A 19935-nucleotide genomic window follows, 5' to 3' on the forward strand; every position below is an offset into this window, starting at 1 on the left:
GGGATTCTCCTCCCTCAGCCTCCTGAGTAGCTGGGATTACAGGCATGTGCCACCACGCCCAGCTAATTTTTGCATTTTTAGTAGAGACAGGGTTTTGCCATATTGGCCAGGCTGGTCTCGAACTCCTGACTGCAAGTGATCCGCCTGTCTTGGCCTCCCAAAGTGCTGGGATTACAGGCATGAGCCACCATGCCAGGCCAGCTATCTTTGACTAGTCACAGCTGCTAAAGCTTCACACTTATAGCAAAAACCTTCCTTCCACATCCAGCCCTCACAGAATGTTCCCATCTTCCATCACGCTGTGTCCCCATATCATACTCAGACCCCCCTGGGGTGGCAGAAAGATCTAAGGCAGACCTGGGTTTGAACCTTGTCTCTGCCATCCCCTAGCTACAAGATCTGGGGCAAGGCCCTCCCTCTCTGAGCCCCATTTTCTTCCTTGCAGGGTCTTTGAAATAATGAACAGTGAACAGGGTAGGTGCTCACAAAACACTAGGAGAGGCTGGGAGTGGTGGCTCATGCCTGTAATCCCAGCAGTTTGGGAGGCTAAGGCAGGCAGATCAGTTGAGGACAGGAGTTCAAGACCAGCCTGGCCAACACAGTGAAACTCAGTCTCTACTAAAAATACAAAAAATGAGCTGGGCGTGGTGGTGCACGCCTGTAGTCCCAGCTACTCGGGAGGCTGAAGCATGAGAATCGCTTCAGCCCGGGAGGGAGAGGTTGCAGTAAGCCAAGATTGCAGCACTGCACTCCAGCCTGGGTGACGGAGTGAGACTCTGTTTCAAAAAAAAAAAAAAAAAAAGAAAGAAAGAAAAAAATGCCAGGCATGGTGGCTCACACCTGTAATCCCAGCAATTTGGGAAGTTGAAGTGGGTGGATAACCTGATGTCAGGAGTTCGAGTCTAGCCTAGCCAACATGGTGAAACCCCATCTCTACTAAAAGTACAAAGAAATTAGTCGGGAGTGGTGGCAGGTACCTGTAATCCCAGCTATTCAGGAGACTAAGGCAGGAGAATTACTTGAACCTGGGAGGCGGAGGTTGCAGTGAGCCCAGATAGAGCCATTACATTCCAGCCTGGGCAACAAGAGTGAAACTCCATCTCAAAAAATAATAATAAATAAATAAATAAAAGAGATTCTCAACCTGGAGTTGATGCTATAATTGGATGAAGCTTTGGGGGCACTGGGAGAGGTGGCATACTTTGCATGTGGGAGAGACAGGAATCACTGGGGAAGGCCAGAGGGTAGACTGTGGGAGTCAGCCTCTAAGATGGCCCCAATGATCCCCCGATCTTCATGCTCTTATGTACCCTCCTCCTACAGTAAGTAGGGCTGACCCGTGTAACCAACAGGAGACTGCAGAAATGACAGTAGGTGCCTTCTGAGGCTAGGGTCTAAAAGACACTGTGGTTTCTGCCGTGCTGTCTTTTGGATCACTCGCTGTAGGGAAAGCCAGCTGCCGTGTCCTGGGGACCCTTGAGCAGCCCGTTGGAGAGATCCATGGGGCAGGGAGAGGAGGCCTCCTGCCAACAACCAGCATCAATATGCCAGCCATTCGAGCAAACTACCCCAGCAGTAGATCCTCCAGTCATGCCCTCAGAGGAATACTGCCCTGGCTGACACCTGACTGCAACCTCACGAGAGATCCCAAGCCAGGTCTAGCTAAGCCCCTGAATCCCTGACCCCAAGAAACTGTGTGAGATAACATATGCTTATTGTTGTGTAAAGCTGCTAAGTTGTGTAGTCATTTGTTATACCCCAATAGATAACTAGTATTTCCGACTTATCCAAACCCCTCAGAACATCAAGGTCTCACTTCAATCCTCTGTCTTCTACCATATTCCACAACACTCTAGGCCCTCTTCCTTTGTGTAGCCAGAATACCAAGTCTGAACCACGTAATCTGATGCCTCACTTTCTTCTTTCCATCCAGTTTCATGCATAAGTCTCACCTCTCCTGCTAGATTTTAAGCTCCTTGGGGACAGGGTTCATATTGTCATCATTTTTCTGTTCCTTACAGCACTTAACTCAGGGCTGGACACATTATTATTATTATTTTATTTATTTATTTTTTGAGACAGAGTCTCGCTCTGTCACCCAGGCTGGAGTGTAATGGCACAATCTCGGCTCACTGCCTTCAAGCAATTCTCCTGCCTCAGCCTCCCAAGTAGCTGGGACTAAAGGCACCCACCACCACGCCCGGGTAATGTTTGTACTTTTAGTAGAGACGAGGTTTCACCATGTTGCCCAGGCTGCTCTCAAACTGCTGATCTCAAGTGATCCACCTGCTTCAGCCTCCCAAAGTGCTGGGATTACAGGCATGAACCACCACACCTGGCCACATTATTACAACAAATGTTTGTTGACCTGTTTCAAGCCAGCTGTATACAGAGCCCTGGATGGCCAGAACAGTTGCCTAAAAAGATATCGAGTCAGGGAAGGAGCAGTAGAGAAGAGAAGATGAGGGCTCGGGGCATTTGTTTCCTCTGGTCAATCCCAAGACAGCGAGAAGCCATGATCAGTCCCCATCCTGAAAGGGCAGAGAGGTACAAACCCTAGCAGGAAGGCACTAGCTATGAGGGCACAATGCTGCTTTATCTCCAGGAGGATAGAGTGTACAATGGCAGGACTGGAGGATGCTGGGTAAAGTACCAGGGTTTCGCTAAGCCAAGCCAGGAACCAAAGGGTGACTCTCCTTTCTGGGGGCCAAAGTTGCCAGAGAGCAGCAGCGAGGCAAGTTGCCTGGGAAGGGGAGGAGCAAGAACAAGTGGGGGGACCCCTCCCCCTCTCCTTCCCCCTGGCTCTGAGCCCCTGTGGGAAGAAGCCCTTGGCCAATGCCCCACTTTTAGTGTTGCAGGAGCGTTCCCCACCCTCCCCCACCCTTGCTTCCTGCTACAAAGCCCCATGCCATGGGGGCAACTGGAGCAGGTGGTGGTGGCTGGGAGAGAAAGGAAGGTGGGAGGGGGAAAGGAAGGTCATGGGGAGGGGCAAAATCCTCTCCAGGAGAACACTGCAGCAGACACACTGCCAGGCAGAATAACCAGACAGAAGCATGTGAGTGTGCTGCTGACTCTCGGGCGCTGGTTACCTTTGTGTGGGCTGGGGCCATCCATCTGAGTGTCTGGGGAGGAACGGGGGAAGGGGAGGGGAAGCAGGAGCCTGTGACGCCCACCTTTTCCCAGTGCAGTTTGTGGTGGTGGCATTTTCTGTCCAACTGCCCCCCTCCCCCAGTGTCTCCCGGATACAAACAGAAGCCACCCATTCAGAGCCTGAGAGACATATGGAACGAGCCAGGGCTCCAGAGGCAGACAGACCTATTTCACATCCCAACTGCATCACTCAGGACCACCCAGTAACCTCGCACCAGTCCCTTAACCTCCTTGAGCCTCAGTTTCCTCACTACAAAATGAGTATAATAAAGGTGCCTATCTCCCAAGTGCCACTGTGGGAATTAAGAGCGATAATGTGAATGAACTGCTTGGCACAGACCAGAGTTCCCTGCTCTTCCCCTGGGCCCCTGTCCTCCCACTCTGGGCGGTCAAGGGAATGAACGCTGCTACCCTGCCATGCCATGCTTCTATTCCCTCATTCTTGCTTCCGCCAGAAGCACAATGATGCACAGCAACCCTCGGAGAGTACTTTATGGTTATCAAAGCCTGTCACAGACATTGCTTCCTTTGTTCCCCCAAGCACCCTTGTGAGACAGAAAGGGCAAGAGGCAGCAGCTCCGTTCTTCAAGATGAGGAAATAAGCTTCAGTCTTGTCTGAGCTGGAAAGAGGTTCTGGGAGGGGTAAGGGGAAAGGAGGGGAGACGAGCACCTGGGGCTCCCATCGCTTGCCAGTGCCATTCGGGGATCCCAGTAAGAATCATGACCACCAAAGCACTAGGCGTGATGGTTCACGGCTGTAATTCCAGCACTTTGGGAGGCCAAGTCAGGCAGATCACTCGAGCTCAGGAGTTTGAGATCAGCCTGGCCAACATGGTGATTTTTTGTATTTTTGTCCTAAAAATACAAAAAATAGCTGGGCGTGGTGGCAGGCGCCTGTAATCCCAGCTACTCACAAGGCTGAGGCACAAGAATCGCTTGAATCTGGGAGGCGCAGGTTGCAGTGAGCCGAGATCGTGCCACTGCACTCCAATCTGGGTGACAGCGCATGACTCTCTCTCAAAAAAGAGTGAGAGAGAGAGAAAAAAAGAAGGATCACGACCACCAAAACAAGCTGAAGATGGGCTTTTGTTTTTGGCTGTCAATGACAAATACATATTATGAGTATACATTTGACCCTGGACCCTCACTTCTCTCAAATGTAAAGTTCACCCAGGTTGAGGACTGATTTTTTCTAAGGTTACAACATGCAACCTAACACCAGTGGCATGAACATCAGACCCAAAAGAGATGTTGATTTGGGATGAGGGTTTTAGGAATGCTTGCCTGGCTGTTGACTGGTAACTGCCCACTCACTGGCTCCTATGCTTCCATGAGAAGCTAACGAACTGGGGAGCAGGGGAGGGGAGGAGTAGCTAGAACCTGGGCCCCAGTGGAATTTCTTCAGCCTTACCCTCAATCAACCTTTGTCTGGACCTTACAATCCTTCCTCCTAACAAGTTGTTTTCTACCTTGATTGACTCAGAATGTCCCATGGTTTCCAGTAAGTTAAACCCAGACAAAAGCTTCTTGATTGGATGTTAACAAGCTACTCAGGCTAACATCCTGCCATATTCTTTAATTCTTTCTTAACTCAAAGAAGATCTAAAGATTGTAGAGGAAAAGCCATCATGGGCCAGAAATTATAGTTAACTATAACTTTAGTTCCCATTCTTCAAAACCACCCCCAACCCTTCGAGAACTAGTTTGAGAATGCCTTACTAAATATGGGTTAATTTGATCCTCCCCAAAGCCCCCTACCCCTCCCTCCCTCCTGCCTCCTCTGCCCACCTCCCACACACACACCTTATACAATACCCTTTGATGGCTACGCACCTTTACCTCTTCTGAGACGGTTGCCATGTGCTTGGTCTTGCACTTTCGTTTTCCCGATGGCTTTTCTGAATTTTCAAGGCAGGCTGGCTCCTCCAGGTTATTTGGGAGGAAACCATTTGGTGAATCTGAGATCCCCTGGGCTTTGTTGGGCAAGAGAAGGTTCCTGTTCCTGAGGCGGTGCTCCAAACTTTGGGAGGAGGAAGTCTTCTGCTTACGGGCCTTTAAATCTGAAGGCAAGAAACAGGAAAAGAACGGACGTCAAAGAAATGAAACACAGAAAAGCAATGCCTTCCTCTAAGATGAATCGGAGGACTTTGGGATTAGAACTGCAGTGCAAAGTTGTATAACTATCAGCTATCGATATCTAGTGCAGTGCTGACTATTCCACTAAATGCTTCTTGAATGAACACACCATACCTCAACATCGAAGTCCCTCCTCTACAAGCAGGAGACAGCTCCCAGCCCTACCAGCAGGGGGCGGCCCATCTGGCTAGCCCTAAGATGAGGGTAATTTTAACAGGATTTTACCCAGAGCAAATCAGAATTTCTTTTCACTTTTTTCCTCATTCCCTTTGTCTCTTTCTCCAGTCCCGTATGAAAGCAAATCTGGCGGTCCTGCTGACATTAAGTATCAAGTACATGGGGAACAGGGAGGAAAAGGTAGAAGGCTGCCTTCATGGCCTCAGCTCTACTCACCTGACTGCCCCATTTGTCACTCTCCGAGGACACAAAAATCAAAGCTACAGGAACTCCCTGAAACTAGAAGGCACCATGAGCCTACTTAGCTGGCAGTCAAGGGCAGAAACCTGCTGCCCTTTCTGGGTGAAAATCAAGTCACTGGTGTCACTAGAACACACCAGTAACATCTCTAATTTAGCCACAGCTTGCTGAACAAAGCACATTCTAATTTCAAAAAGGCCTGCCGGGAACTCCATTATCAAGAGCTTCATCCCACAGGGTCTGTCCTAACCCTGTGTGTAGGGGCGACTGATTGTGTGTTTAGCCTCATCTCTCAAGATTAGTGCTGCTTGGCTTGGCCGTCAATTGTGTGATTGGCTGGGCTCAAGTCCTAATTGCTCTGAGCCTCAGTTGCCATATCTGTAAAATGGGGAGAATATAATCTACATCACAAGAGTGGTATGAGAATGAAATAAAGTAATACATGCAAAATCCCTTTCAAAAAGTGTTATAACAAGTAAGGCATCATTATTCTGTTATTTAAGCACAAGCTCTTGAGGTGGACCCATGCCCGTGTGTTTTCCTCCCCACGAAATGAACACCATGCCTAGCGATTGGTGAAGTGAAGGGACTGAGATTGAAGAGTTCTCAACTCTCCTCCCCCAACCCTGACATGGGCTCTCACATGTGACATTACCAAAGGCAGATCCAGATGTGGGAGCCATCATTCCAGCATGAGGAGTTGGCTGCAGCTTATGCACAGTTCCTAGAAGGCCAGCTGTCATGCCAGCCCTTTCTCCCAACTAGCCTCAGCCCACTAGTGAGGCCTCATAGCCTGTCCAGGAATTGCTGTACTACACGGTCTCTAATAGCACTTCCAATCAGAGTGTTCTAAACTCGGGCTTTCGACGCAACACATTTGGGCTGAGGCAAAAGAGGAAGGAACAGAACCATGCCTTGTGAGGACTCCAGGAAGTATGAAGAAGTCATATTACAGCGTTCAATGCTACAGGCAAAGAAACAGCCCACCTTGTTTATCCAGGGCAGGGCAGGCTCGGGTGTTTATTCAATTGCAGAGAAGTGAAGGCTTTATAGTAGCCTACAAAGGACCAGAGAGTGGAGGTGGCAGGTGTGTGAGTGGAAGTGGCTCTGCCTACCTGCTCCGCAGGTCAAGACGGGACATATCCAAAACCAGGATGAAAAGAAAGTCAGGAGGCTCAGACAGAAGTGTATCCTGCCTCATTTTGGCCTTTGCCAAATTCCTGCACGAAGATGCCATCATCAGATCTGGAGGAAAGTGACCAGACCACGTGCCAAATCCAGCTGCCTCAATGCAAAACCCTTAGACACATCCATGGAGGAAGAATGACCTACTTTCCAACAACTGGAGCTCCCCCCCAAATCAAGTAGGATGCCTTCATTGGTGGTGTTCTCTGCATTACTGGAGGTGTGTTCATGAAAAGGCTGGCTACCTGTCAAGAATGCTGTGGAGATCTCTATCTCTGCATTGGGTGGCAAACTGGACCAGGCAACCTTGAAGGTCCTTCTGGTTCCAAGCGCCAATACGTTCCACAGGAAGCTTCCATGCTAGGAAACCAGGTGCCATTAGAGAAGATTAGGTGATACACAAAAGCTCCTCTTCATCCTAACACAAGTGGCTGAGGCCAACAGCTTGACAACTTATTCCTGACCAATCTATTATTGCTCTAGCAGAAGAAGAGAAAATTGTTCCCACTCTGTCACATAGTTGATGAAAATTAGCTCAATTACTCTCTTGAACGTAGAGATGGGTATCATATATATCTCCACTTAAACAGAGCCAGAAATGAGGTTAAGCCGTCTTTGCATTATAGCAAACCTGGAATCTACTACCCACTCAATATGAGGTTATTCGGTTTTAGCTAAAAAGGAGACAGCGGATGTTTACTGGCAGCTCAGGATGAATACATTATAGGAGGCAATCAATTGCTGCTTCCAGGGTAGAGGTGAGAGAACGAGAGTGAGAGACAGAGGTGTTCTTATAAAACCCAGAGATGTGCTTTTTGCTCATTTAGAAATCCACTATAGGAATGGGCCTGAACAGTACTCAGTGGAACATACTGATACTAGCGTCTTGTGACAGTCTGTGCCTCCAGGATGGTATATCACAGCATTTGATGTGATCAGAGAAAGCCTGGTTTTCTCTTTGGGCTGCCTGCCTTCTTAACTCAGGTCCAACAAAAAAGATGCCACTTTGGGTCACCTCAAAGCTTCACTCCGTCTCTGAATAATCACTGTGGCTTTAACGGATAAAGCAATGCTGTGCCCGTTTCTACTTGAAGTTCTTCTGTTGGTTTGAAGAACCCACTGGACTTCTTTTTAGCTTAGAGGCTGCAAGTATCCCAGGCAAGGCAGCCGATGCCCTCTGTCTTCTTGAACCCAAGATTCTAGGAGAGAGAACCCGTCCTCCCAAAAGACTCGACTCCCTCAAGCCAACCAGAGAACTCCCTGGTATCCAGTTGTCCCATGCCAAGGATGTCACCGCGGCCTTGCCCACAGGTTCAGACTTCTATAAGAAACTGGAGGGCTTGGGCCTTCATGTCCTCCGCTCACCTGCAGGCCAATCCGAACTCATTCAACATCAACCCAAAGCCAAAGGCTGGGAGCTGGAGTTGAGTGACCCCCTCTGGCAGCTGGAGATCATAGCACCGGGTTTCTCTGGGTCCCGAAGCCTTTGGCTGGCGTAGAGATGCCCGAGGGTTCCCAGAAGCCAAACAGGCTGCGGCGACAGCAGAGCCCCTGGCCAGCCTTACCTGCTCTCCCTTTCCGCCGCTGCTCATCTTCTTGCTCCGTCAGGTACTCCCCAGTCTGATATTTTCGGCTCTTCTGCCGTCTTCGTTTCTTCCTCTTCAGCAGGCCCTCCTCCTCCTCTTCCTCCTCCTCCTCATTGGTGTCCCACATTTGCCGGGCAGCCTCTGTCCTCCAGGGCATTTCTCGGGCTCGCCACAGGTGCCTTCGACCCTGGCTCAGCAGAGACTTGTCCTGGGCATGATGGCTGCGATACTGGGTGTCCCGTTGGGTCTTTCTCACCTTTCGACGCTTAGCTGGGGTGGGGGTTACCTCTTCTTCTTCTTCTGTGGGGAAGACTTCCTGGCTTCCCATGTCACTGTCTGCCATGCCAGCAAAGGAGCTACAGATGCTTCCTGTGGACGGGATGTACAGAGGATGGTCAGGTACTTCTTCAAAGGACAAAGCATGGTGTCGAAGTGAATGCCCTGGACTAGGAGTTTGAAGGTCTGGGTTCAAGTTCAGGCTCTGCCAGTAATAAGCTGTACCCTTCGGGAAAGTTCCTTCAGTGCAGTCTCCTCATCTATAAAATGGGGATACTGTTCTCCCCTTACTGACCTCACAGGGCTGTTTTGAGGCTCAAATAAGATCTTTCACGCATATGTGCTTTACAAAGTCCAATATACCAGACAACATCAAGTATTAAAAACACACACCCTTACTCATCCACGTTACAGTGTTACCTGAATTCACACCCAAAACGCTTGCTTAGCTCTTATAAGGTGCCAAGTATTTTGTGAAGGGCAGGAGAGGGCCACAGGTCCCTGGGAAATCAGGGGCTAGGAGAGGGCAATTGAGGTCTCAGACAGGGCAAGGGAGGACATACTCCTTTTGTGGCACCGCCAATCTTGGGGACAGAGCCACCCAGGCCAAGCAGAATCATCACAAGAGAAGAGTCTCAAGAAAAGCAAAGCAAGAAGGAGTCCCTTTCCTGTGATCTGTGAGAGTCTGGTTGGGTCACGCCCAAATGCACCCAGGCACGCCCACTTCCCTTAAATTGACCCCACCTCCTCCTGACTTGCCAAGAGTTCAGGGGTGGAGCTTCCTCCCAGGCGCCTCCCTCCACCGGGTTGTAGCTGTTCCTCACTGCTGGGCAAGCGCTTCCCCCTCCTCCTCCACCACCCCAGGATGGATGATACCTTTCCTGCCTTCCTCAGCCACCTTGCCAAGAGGCCATTTTCTCTCTCCACTCTTTCCTTCAACTCTGCTAACAACAAAAGTACATCCTAAATTGGCCTGGTTTCACACTACAGGAGATTTGACACCTTCCTCCTCGGAAGCAGCTGTGAGATACCACCATCTTTCTCCCAAGGCCCAGCTATTAACTCAACAGTCCCCAGACCCACGCAAGGTCAGCAGAAGAAAGAAATGGTTTGAGGCAAATAGAGTAAGTAGCCCTTGACCAAAGCTTCAAGTTAGTCAGACTGCTAAAAGACAGCAAATAGCAGCACACTTTCCGTTATAGAGGCCAGGCAAAACAAAGTGTTCTGGTTAATCTAATATTCTGGTTAATACAGAATCATCATAGAGATCACAAAGGAATCACCAATTTCCAAAGAATCAAATACAGTACAATGTGTTTAACACTAAAATGGAACTGGCTGTAATGTAATTGCTCTTTGATAATTCAGAGGACACTTCAGGATTTTGCAAGGCCTCCAGGCCATCATTATGAGCCCCAATTACCGCCTCACTTGCCATGTGCTAAGGTGCTAGTTAATAGAATGTCAGATAACTGAGTTTACACTATACCTTGCTTCCCCATTCTATCCAATTTGCATGGAAATTGGGTGAACGGGGCAACCATCTCCAGCCCTGGATACCAGTGTGGAGGCTAGCAGAAGGTAGTGGTGGCTAGAAAGGGCTAGCTTCTTTTAGTCCCTGGAGGTTGACCAATACAAATTCAGGGAGCCAAATGTGATTCTGCCAGCCCTGACAATTCAATGACTTTTCCAATTTTGAGGATGCCTGTCACACAGGGCATTAAGACCAACGTCAAAAGTTAAAAGTCTGTGCCTGAGATTGGCCCCAGTAATGACGAAGTGCCAAAGCTTGGAGTTGAACAGGCTTTCCTGAGTGGCACAGGCCTTAGCTCTTTCCACCATCAGCTCCCAACAAGAGATGTCAAATTCCTGCTCTGAAAAGTTGAACAAACAGTCCTCAAACAGTGGGCAATATTTGAGGACTATTTGTCCCCTGCCCCCACCCAGGGCTCTCTTATCTCTGCAAGGAGCTGGGCATTGTGGCACAGCGAATCAAATTCCCAACTCGACACCTGGGCCCATGGTAAAACTGCTCAACCAAATTTCGATCACTCTTTTCATAGAAGATGCCTAGAGGGGCCATCACCTTAGTCTCACTCACCAGACTGACTGCGCGTGCGGGTGCTCAGAACCACAGGAATAAAGTCACGGAAACTGCTCTTTGCTTTCTTTTCCAAGGAACCTGGAGTGATGTGTGGTTTGGAGACAGAAGGCAGCAATGTTACAATCAAAGCCTAAAGACCAGAAAGCCCACCTATAAGGCTCAGGGGGAAAGATTGAGAAAAAGTTTGTGTTTACCCTGTGGTTACTCTGGGTTACATTTATTTGGTCCCCTTACATGACCATCACATATGTGTCTCTTGTAAACAATGCATGTTTCCAGGTGGTTTCTAAAAACTGGGAGTTTGGTCACTTTTGCTGATACCAGAAAAGGCAGTGCACAGTATCAATTTGATGGTGTGCCAGAAAGTAGGAAAGTAGGAGGCCCCACTGCCCTTAGGACTCTGAGGTTGCTGCACCTCAACAAAGTTCTGCTGGGCATGGTAGCTCATGCCTGTAATCCCAGCACTTTGGGAGGCCGAGATGGGTGGATCACCTGAGGTCGGGAGATCGAGACCAGGACGACCAACATGGTGAAACCCTGCCTCTACTAAAAATACAAAAATTCACCGGGCATGGTGGCGCTCACCTACATGTAGTCCCAGATACTCGGGAGGCTGAGGAAGGAGAATCACTTGAACCCGGGATGCAGAGTTTGCAGTGAGCCGAGATTGCGCCACTGCACTCCAGCCTGGGTGACAGAGTGAGACTCCATCTCAAAAAAAAAAAAAAAAAAAAAAAAGAAAAAGTTCTAACTGAGCTGGAGCAGGTCACAGAGGAGGGCAACCTCAGTGAATCTTGGAGGATTGAGTGAGGCGGGAAGATGGGAACAAGGCGACAGTGAATAGAGAAAAACGGCTAAGAACAGATCAGGCCGGATGCGGTAGCTGACGCCTGTAAGCCCAACACTTTGGGAGGCTGAGGCAGGGAGATAGCTCGAGCCCAGGAGTTCAAGACCAGCCTGGGAAACGTGGTGAAACCCCATCTCTTCAAAAACTACAAACATCAGCCAGATGTTTGTGAGTAGCTAGCACATGCCTGTGGTCCCAGCTACTCAGGAGGCTGAGGTGGGAGGATCACTTGAGCTCAGGAGGTTGAGGCTGCAGTGAGCCGAGACTGTGCCACTGAACTCCCTCTAGCCTGGGAAACAAAGCGAGACTCTGTCTCAAAACAAAAAAACAAAACAAAAAACAAAACAAAACAAAACAAAATAGACCAGAAGAGGCAGGTCATAGTCGTGTCAGATGGGCAAGACCATGAACCTGGACTCCTATGCTCAGAAATGCTGGGGATTCTCTCCCTGATAAGGGTGCCCAGAAACTATTAGTGGCAAAACGGACAGGTTAGGGACACATACCAGCCCTTTCATCCCAAACATTCTGTGTGTCCCTAAGTGACAATAAACGTTTAAGATTTCTCTAAACTCTCCTAGCTAACTAGCTAACTATTGATTTCCATCTTTTCAGAATGGCAGTTTTCCAGTATACTCAAAGAAGACAGCATAATGAACCCCCATTCTGTGGTTTTTGTCTAAATTCTCCTTAAACTTGTTTCTTTGAGCCTAGACCCATCGCGGGGAAATGGGTCGGCTACTGTGCTGTGGGCCTGGTGTTTGTGTCTGAAAACCACTTCCTTCAGCCTTATTCTAGCGCCCAGGGGGAGCAGAAGGGGCCCCTGATCCTTGCTCGCTCACCTTAGACTTCAGAGGGGTCAATCATATCTTCTTTCCACACTGAAGAAGTCTCACTTTTCCAGAGTGAAGGAGTCAGCGCCTGAGGCCCTCTGCCCTCACCACCGTGCCCTGGGGATCCCTCTGCAGCCCAGCCCAGAGGGCCAGGGCCTTGGGGCCTACCTTCCTCGTGGCCGTCAGCTCGTTTTCCTGGAGACTGGGACTCCGGCTTTGTCGGCTTCCGGTGCTTGTGCTTTCCCCTGACTCCATTGTGCTCTTTTCCTGAATCTGAAGCCCCCCTGGGGCTTTTCTTGGTGGATTCCTGGGGGTCACTGGGCAGCTTCCGGCACTGTGGAGAGGTAGAGGGTCAGGTCTGAGACCAGTTTCACTTCTTAAGAAAGCTCTCCCGAGGTTGAGCTGTGTGTCCTGTTTCTGACCTAGAGGCATGAGCTGCCCAGAGTGGGGGACCAGGGGCAAGGGGCCGGGGCCGTGCGCTGCCTTCCACAGTGGGCGACGGGGATTCTTTTGGACTGAGTCCAGAGCCCCAGCTAATCCCCGTAGGCGTCCACACCCCATCACTTTAAAGATTAAAGAGGTCTACAGAGTCTGCGTTCACAAGCCAGTGAATAAACACCCAAAGTCATTTTAAAAGGTGCAAAGTCAGGCCCCATACTCTCTGTACCCAAACACCAATGGAGAGACCGGCATTAAACAAAATGCCTCTTCTGCAAGTTGGGAGACTACATTGTTCAAATAACTTCACTGTGAATGGTATTGCACCAACAACTGAAAATAATTCTCAGTACAGGCCAACTCAAGAAAAATTGTCTCTTTTCACGTGTAAATTAATACCAGAAAATAGATCCAACTAAGGCAAGAAGAAAAACATGACACCAGAGCAATTCAAATATCCTCATATTTATAAAACCCAGTGAAAAGGCCCAGGCATTATTCATAATGCCACTTTATACTCTGCAGCACTTTCAACTTGTCCAAATGCTCTCATCTCTATTATTGGATTTTATCCTCCCCACAACCCTGGGAGGAGAAGCTAACATTATCCCCACTGACCAGATAAGAAAACGGAGGCTCCAAGACAAAGGGTTGAATGACTTGTCCAGGGTAACACACAACCCCATGTGTCCACTGGCTCAGGGACTGCCACTTACCAGGCCAACTCGCAAGTTAGCACATTTGTGCTTGCAGTGAGAAAGACCCAGGACTGGGACTGGGACCCAAGGCTCCTGGCCCCCAGCCCAGGCCTCTGGGCATCAGCTCTCACTACCTATCTTCCCCGAATCACTTCCTCGGCTGCTTCAGCTCAGCTTCTCCCACGCCCACTGCCTGGCACATCTAAGAGGCACAATGGCTGTGCTCACACACTGCAAGGACACTCTCAGCCTAACAGTCACGTATTCTCATGAGCTTTGAGGTCTCTCTGTGCCACTAAACAAGAAATAGGGCAATGTAGGGATTTCCAGTATTCTAGTATACAGGGAGTGCAGAATAAGCAAAACGTTGGAACAATAAAAGCAGGTCTGAGGAGGAAAGGAAGGGTTAAACTTGCTTGAGTTGTTTTTTCCCTAAGTTGACCCATGCCTCGCCTGCTGGAAGGTTATCGTGGTGTACCTCCAGCTAAGGGGATGGCACATACCTTACTGATGGAACATTTTCGGGGGCTGGGGCCTCCTAATTCTCTAGGGACAGGGAATCACTGCTACCCATCAAATTCCAGGACTCCTCCTATCCCATGAACTCCTCCTGCTTCTTATTTTCAGCAGAGGCCTGAACTAAAAATTCAAGTTCAGTTTCCCCCTTGGCTCGCTGCCAGTTCCTACAAACCAAAGTGTTAGGAGGAGGAAAGCACTGGTTGCAAAGAGGAAGATGGGGAACTGCTGCTTAAAAACTGACCTTCAAGTATGGCTGGAGAAAAACTATTTTAAGTCAGGGGGAATAAAGTCAAATGCACATACATTTGAACATGTCCTATTTATTTCTGAATATCATTCTTAGCTGGCTCTTTCAAATACAGATCATTAACTTTTACTTCCTAAGACAAAAACAAGTAAAACAGAACATCTAGCAGGGTGCGGTGGCTCAAGCCTGCAATCCCAGCACCTCAGGAAGCTGAGGCGAGCAGATCACCTGAGGTCAGGAATAAAAATATTTCACACACTCCAACTTATGCATGAAGTTGGGAGGATGGGGAGACTGTGTGAGACAAATGTTCTGGTTAACAGAGTTTTGAAATATTTTCCGAAGAATTTTCCAAGGAATGAGAAGACAATAAAATACATCCAACACCAAATGAAGCAGAACTTTCTCTCTGCTGGTGATGCAGAAGGCCCTTTAGGATCCCGAGAGGACTTGGGCAGGTGGTATTGGCAACAGGAGACTATTTTCATTCTTGGCCAAGCCCTGAAAGGGGCTGTTTCAAACAAACCCCTGATCTTAGTTTGCTGATCAACAGTTTCCTTCTCAGGAAGGTGGCATGTAAAAAAGAATGAAGTGATTTGCACTTCCAAAAAATAGACATTTACTAAATCCTTACAGGCAGTTGTGAAGAGCTGCTTCCAGGCCCCTGATCTTGTAATTTTATTCTCTGCCCTCTGCATTTGACAGTGGGCCCACTGAACTGTTCATCTAATATAGGATGGAGCAGTGCCCACCTGTCACTGAGTCATCAGTAAGACATAAGCTTCATGAGAGGCGGGGCCACATCTATTTTGTTTGTAATGCTAACAATACCAGCAACCACTAACGCTAACTGAACACCTACTATGTGCCAGGTACTACTCTACACACTTATGTATATTGCATTCTTTAATCGTTGTCAAAATGACAGCTTTACTGAGATATAATTTATTGAGATATACCATGCAATTCACTGAAGTGTAAAATTCAATTGTTTTTAGCATAGTCATAGAGCTATGTAACCATCCCTACTTATCTAGCTCCAGAACTTTTTCATCACCCTGAATAGAAACCCAATACCTATTAAACAATCACTCCCCAATTCTTCCACCCTCCCTAGCCCTAGGCAACCACTAGTCTACTTTCTGTCTCCGTGGATTTGCCTATTGTGGACATTTTATATCATCATCTCATTTAATCTTCACAACAACTCTATGAGTAGGTACTATTATTGTCTTGTGTATAGATTAAGACACTGAAGGCCATAGAGATTAAGTAGCTTGACTAATAGCACACAGCTAGGAAGAGGTGGGGCCAAAATTCAAACCAAGGCTCTGTGTCTGGCTCCAGGGAGCATACTCCTCATCAATCTATGATACCACCCTCCTGAAGATGTATTCCCCTTGCCTGGGAAGGGCTGGCATACAGCAGCCATGCAACAAAAACTTGCAAAACATTCAGTGAAACAGTTCCACGGGCAGAGAGTAGAAGATAGTCAGGTGCAGTGGCTCACACCTGTAATCCCGGCACTTTGGGAGACTGAAGCAGGAGGATTGCTTCAGCCCAGGAGTTCGAGACTAGCTTGGCTAACATAGTGAGACCTCGTCTCTACAAAAAATAATTAGCCAGGTATAGTGGTACACACCTGTGGTCCCAGCTACTTGGGAGGCTGAAGTGGGAGACTGCTTCAGCCCAGAAAGTGAAGGCTGCGATGAGCTGTCATCGAGCCACTGCACTCCAGCCTGGGTGACAGAGCAAGACCCTGACTCAAAAAAAAAAAAAAAAAAAAGAGAAAGAAAGAGAGTGGAAGATAATATGGTATAGCTGGCTGAAGAAGAACATGGACTTTGGAACCAGAGACCAGAGTCTGAATTCTAGTTCTGCCATTTAGTAGCTGTGTAACTGGGTAGTGTATCCTCTCTGAGCCTCTGTTTCATTTATTTTCTCACCTGTAGATTGGTGTAGAATTCACCTCATAGGGTTACTGTAAGGATTAGATAACATATGTAGAAATACAACTCTAACGACATGAATTATTATTCTTATTACCACCGAGTGCAGATGGCAGTTACCTGCCAAATGTTATATGCTCTACTGCGTCATGACCCACGTTCCTACTTCATGTGTCTCTGACATACCAGGGTGGTTGTGAGGTTTGTGAGTTAAAAGCCACCCAAACACCTATCCCAGGGGTTCTTAACCTGGAGTCCCTGGGTGGGCTTTAGGCGATGGGGCAGAGGTCAGGTCCATGAACCTCCTGAAATTATTGGCAAAATTCTGAGGTCACGTTTCTGGGGACAGGGTCCATAGCTCTCATTAGCTTTTCAAAATGGTCTATGGTCCAGAAAAGACCATAAACTTTTGCCACAGACAAATTCACAGCACTCTAGCCAGAAATTTGTCCCTTAGTGTACATCAACATCCAACTTGAAAGCTTGCTAACAGAACTTCAAGCTGTTCTAGATTTTCAATAAACCCTATCCTCAAATGTTTCAAGATTCTCCTTGGATCACCAGTGGCCTCTGGTCCCTTCCGGGGGACCACGGGATTCTCATCAAGTGTTCCTGGCCCACCTTTTTGCCTAGAACTCTGCCACCATCCATAGCCTGTTAAGACCAACACCCAGACACCCAACCTTCCTTGCCCATCCAATCCCCAATGGGCCAAAACCCAAATCCGCTGCCTCAAGCATTTGAGCGGGTAGGAAACTGATGGATTAGCACAGAAGTCAAATTGGCTCTGACCCCACAAGGCTCCCAGCAAATCCGAAGCAGGCCCCCCACCAGCGGTGCAAGGAACAACCCCGTCAGAGGCCCCTGCTCTCCCCATCCCTAAGTTCTCAAGGCCAGTGTTCTCTCAGTATAGGAAAAGGAAGAATGGTTATTCAAGGAAGAGCCTGTTATTCATTGATTTCCCTCACCAATACCTTCTTCCGCTTTCCGACCTCATCTGGGACAATGGCTTCCCTACCCCAGGGACGGAATCATTTCCCACATCCTACAAACTACAAGCCAGCCTCTCCCCATGCTGAGACACCGTATATGGAAAATGTGACCTAGGGAGGGGACAGCAGGTCATTATTCCTTTTACAAAAGCCTTCCAATCCGTTCAGTTCACACAGCTGCCCAGCAGCACTGTGTCACAGGGTAGGGGTCACAGGACGTTGCCATCCACAGCACGAAGTAGACCAGCAGTGCCTCGGCCCCACCCTGGACCTTAGCTCGGCACTCACCTTGGGTCTGTGGGAACTCCGGACCATGGCCTTGGCTTGGGGCTGCAGCTGCTGCTCTTCGCCGTCCTTCTCTTTGCCGCACTTCGTCTTCTTGGGCGGCAGAGATTCCGTCACATCATCTGGCTGCCACTTGTTCTTGCAAGCAAAGACCCCTACACTTTCTTGTTTCACTCGAGCCTGCCCGGCCTTACCCCGAACTTCAGCTTGGCCCCTTTGGGGAGCCGCTGGGAGGCCATCAGCCCGGAAGCAGGTGGCTAAATTGAAGACCACATCACCATCCACCTTCTCCATTTTCACTCGCCCCAGATCCACCTGGCTTCCAAGCTGTGGGCGCTCGGTGCTGGAGCCCCTCCTGCTGCTCGGAACCACGTCCAAGATAAGTTCCTTGGGGTGGCTGTCGTGAGGTAGCAAAGGCAGCTCAGGCATCTTAGGCAGGTTCTGGGGGGTGGCCAGGACCAGCTCATGGGACATGTAGGTGGCCAGCACTTGGTTCTTAGGCTTCGTGTCTCCTGCCAGCTTCAGGCCACAAGCCCCCTGGGGGCCTTCCATCTTAGGAGTGCTGTCAGAGCAGAGGTGGCTCTCTGATTCCTCAGGCCCCTGATTCATTCGAATGTCCCCACCGCTAGGCTGAACAGACAGTGCCAGGGTCCCGGTCTGAGGGCTGAGGGTCAAGAGGACAGGATTGACTTGTTCTTCGTAAGGCTTGGCAGCAATCCGGCAAGTTTTGTTCTTTGTAACAGTGTCCTGCTCTGGAACAAAGGTGCCCCCAGGCCGTGGCTGCCCCTCGGGAAGTCCGTGCACGGCTTCGCTGGAGCTGAGAGATGGCACACCAGAAAACTCCGAAACAACGCTGGTGGGCCTGATGGGCGCCCCCTGACTGGGGGTCAGCTGCCCAGCACTGGAAATGCCAATGGAAAGCAGAGACGCCTGGTGGTACGGGGACCAGCCAACAGGCAGGACCTGGGTACTGGTAGGTTTCCCATTGACTGAACACCGGGGATAAATATTTGCCGGCCCCGTGGGTTTCCACAAAGAGAGTTCCTTGGTTTGGCACCCTGGCAGCCCAGGGGCAATGCGGGCTGGGGTGTATCGTTTCACTGTGCTTGGCTGTCCCTCAGCACCAGCCTGGCTGCCCTTTTTGCCACACGTGGCACCAGCGCCCTTTGGCTCTCCTTGATCAATGATGGAGATGGGCTCCTGCTTGGGGAGATGGCGGGGGTCACGGTTGATGCCAAGGTTGGGGTCTTTGTTCAGCAGCAGGGATGCAGGCACTGGGTTGGCCACTCCCACGTAGGTGCCAGGAATGGTGCTAATCAGCGCGGTTGAGTTCTTCACCCAGGTGCTCGGGTCCCCATTCCTCACGATCTCAGGAAATATGACAAAGGGTGAGGAAGTGGAGCCCAGGCAGGAGGTGACGTTGCTGCCGGCAGCCTGGGTCGTGCGCTGAGACCTAGACAGGACTGTGGAGAGGAGGGCCTTGCTGCTGGTGTGCACGGGAGTCAACACAGGCATGGGGGGTGTCTTGCGCTGGTTCGGCAATGGAAGCTTCTGGCGGTTGGACTTGGAGGACAGATCAAGGGGCATCTCGCTGCACTCAGGTGGAGAGGCCATCTCTCGTTCCAGCTGTGGCGGTGACTTAAGAGGAGAGAAGGTAACAGAAGTCCCTTCTGTTTGCTGCTCGGTGCCAGTGGGCATCTTGGAGGGGTGTGGTGGGGCTGAGCTCCCACTGGGGGCTGGTAGCAGAGGCTGTGGAGTTGGAAGCACCTTGGCAGAAGCAGTGACGAGGGAGGTATCTGCCAAAGGCCCAGGGACCCCGTCGGGTGCAGGCTGGGTGGTGGTGCTACCGGATGGGGAAGTGCAAGGGAGCCTGTTCACCTCCAGAGACACCAGCTTGGAATCCGAAGTCAGAGGCCGGGCCACAGAAAATGCGTACGGGTAAGAACGGAGCTCTGGGGAGGCCAGCACGCCTGGGAGACACCTGTCCTGCAGGTAGGACGGCAGGACAGGGAGAGTAAGAGTGGAGGAGACCCCTAGAGTGGTTGGCAGTGTGGCCACACTGAGCGGCTGCCCACAGCTTGGAGGTGGGATATATACCAGCGGCTGGCTCGGGGTCAGCACTGTCCCTGGCTGAAAGGACAGGGGGACTTTTTGCATAGCTGGTGCCTGAGCTGCAGGAAAGCACACTCGACTCAAACTGAAGGAGGCCGGGATGGGTGCAGAGGTGGGAATGGCAGCTGGCGTGGCAGCAGGCATGGGTGTGGGGGCTGGAG

The 19935-nt window shown here is 49.9% G+C and overlaps 1 protein-coding gene across 1 annotated transcript in view; it reads right to left on the bottom strand.

The window, feature by feature from the left end:
* BCORL1 (BCL6 corepressor like 1) overlaps positions 1-19935 on the bottom strand; it is a 54685-nt gene that overhangs the window by 25909 nt on the left and 8841 nt on the right. Inside the window, exons 4-8 of the mRNA XM_026452007.1 lie at positions 17666-19929; positions 12703-12868; positions 10852-10932; positions 8454-8843; positions 4984-5210 (exon numbers count right to left, since the gene is read on the bottom strand). Coding sequence (XP_026307792.1) covers positions 4984-5210; positions 8454-8843; positions 10852-10932; positions 12703-12868; positions 17666-19929 — 3128 coding nt within the window. The remainder of the gene's footprint in view (positions 1-4983; positions 5211-8453; positions 8844-10851; positions 10933-12702; positions 12869-17665; positions 19930-19935) is intronic.

The sequence above is a fragment of the Piliocolobus tephrosceles genome, chromosome 12, assembly GCF_002776525.5.
Source record: "Piliocolobus tephrosceles isolate RC106 chromosome 12, ASM277652v3, whole genome shotgun sequence".
NCBI lineage: Eukaryota > Metazoa > Chordata > Mammalia > Primates > Cercopithecidae > Piliocolobus > Piliocolobus tephrosceles.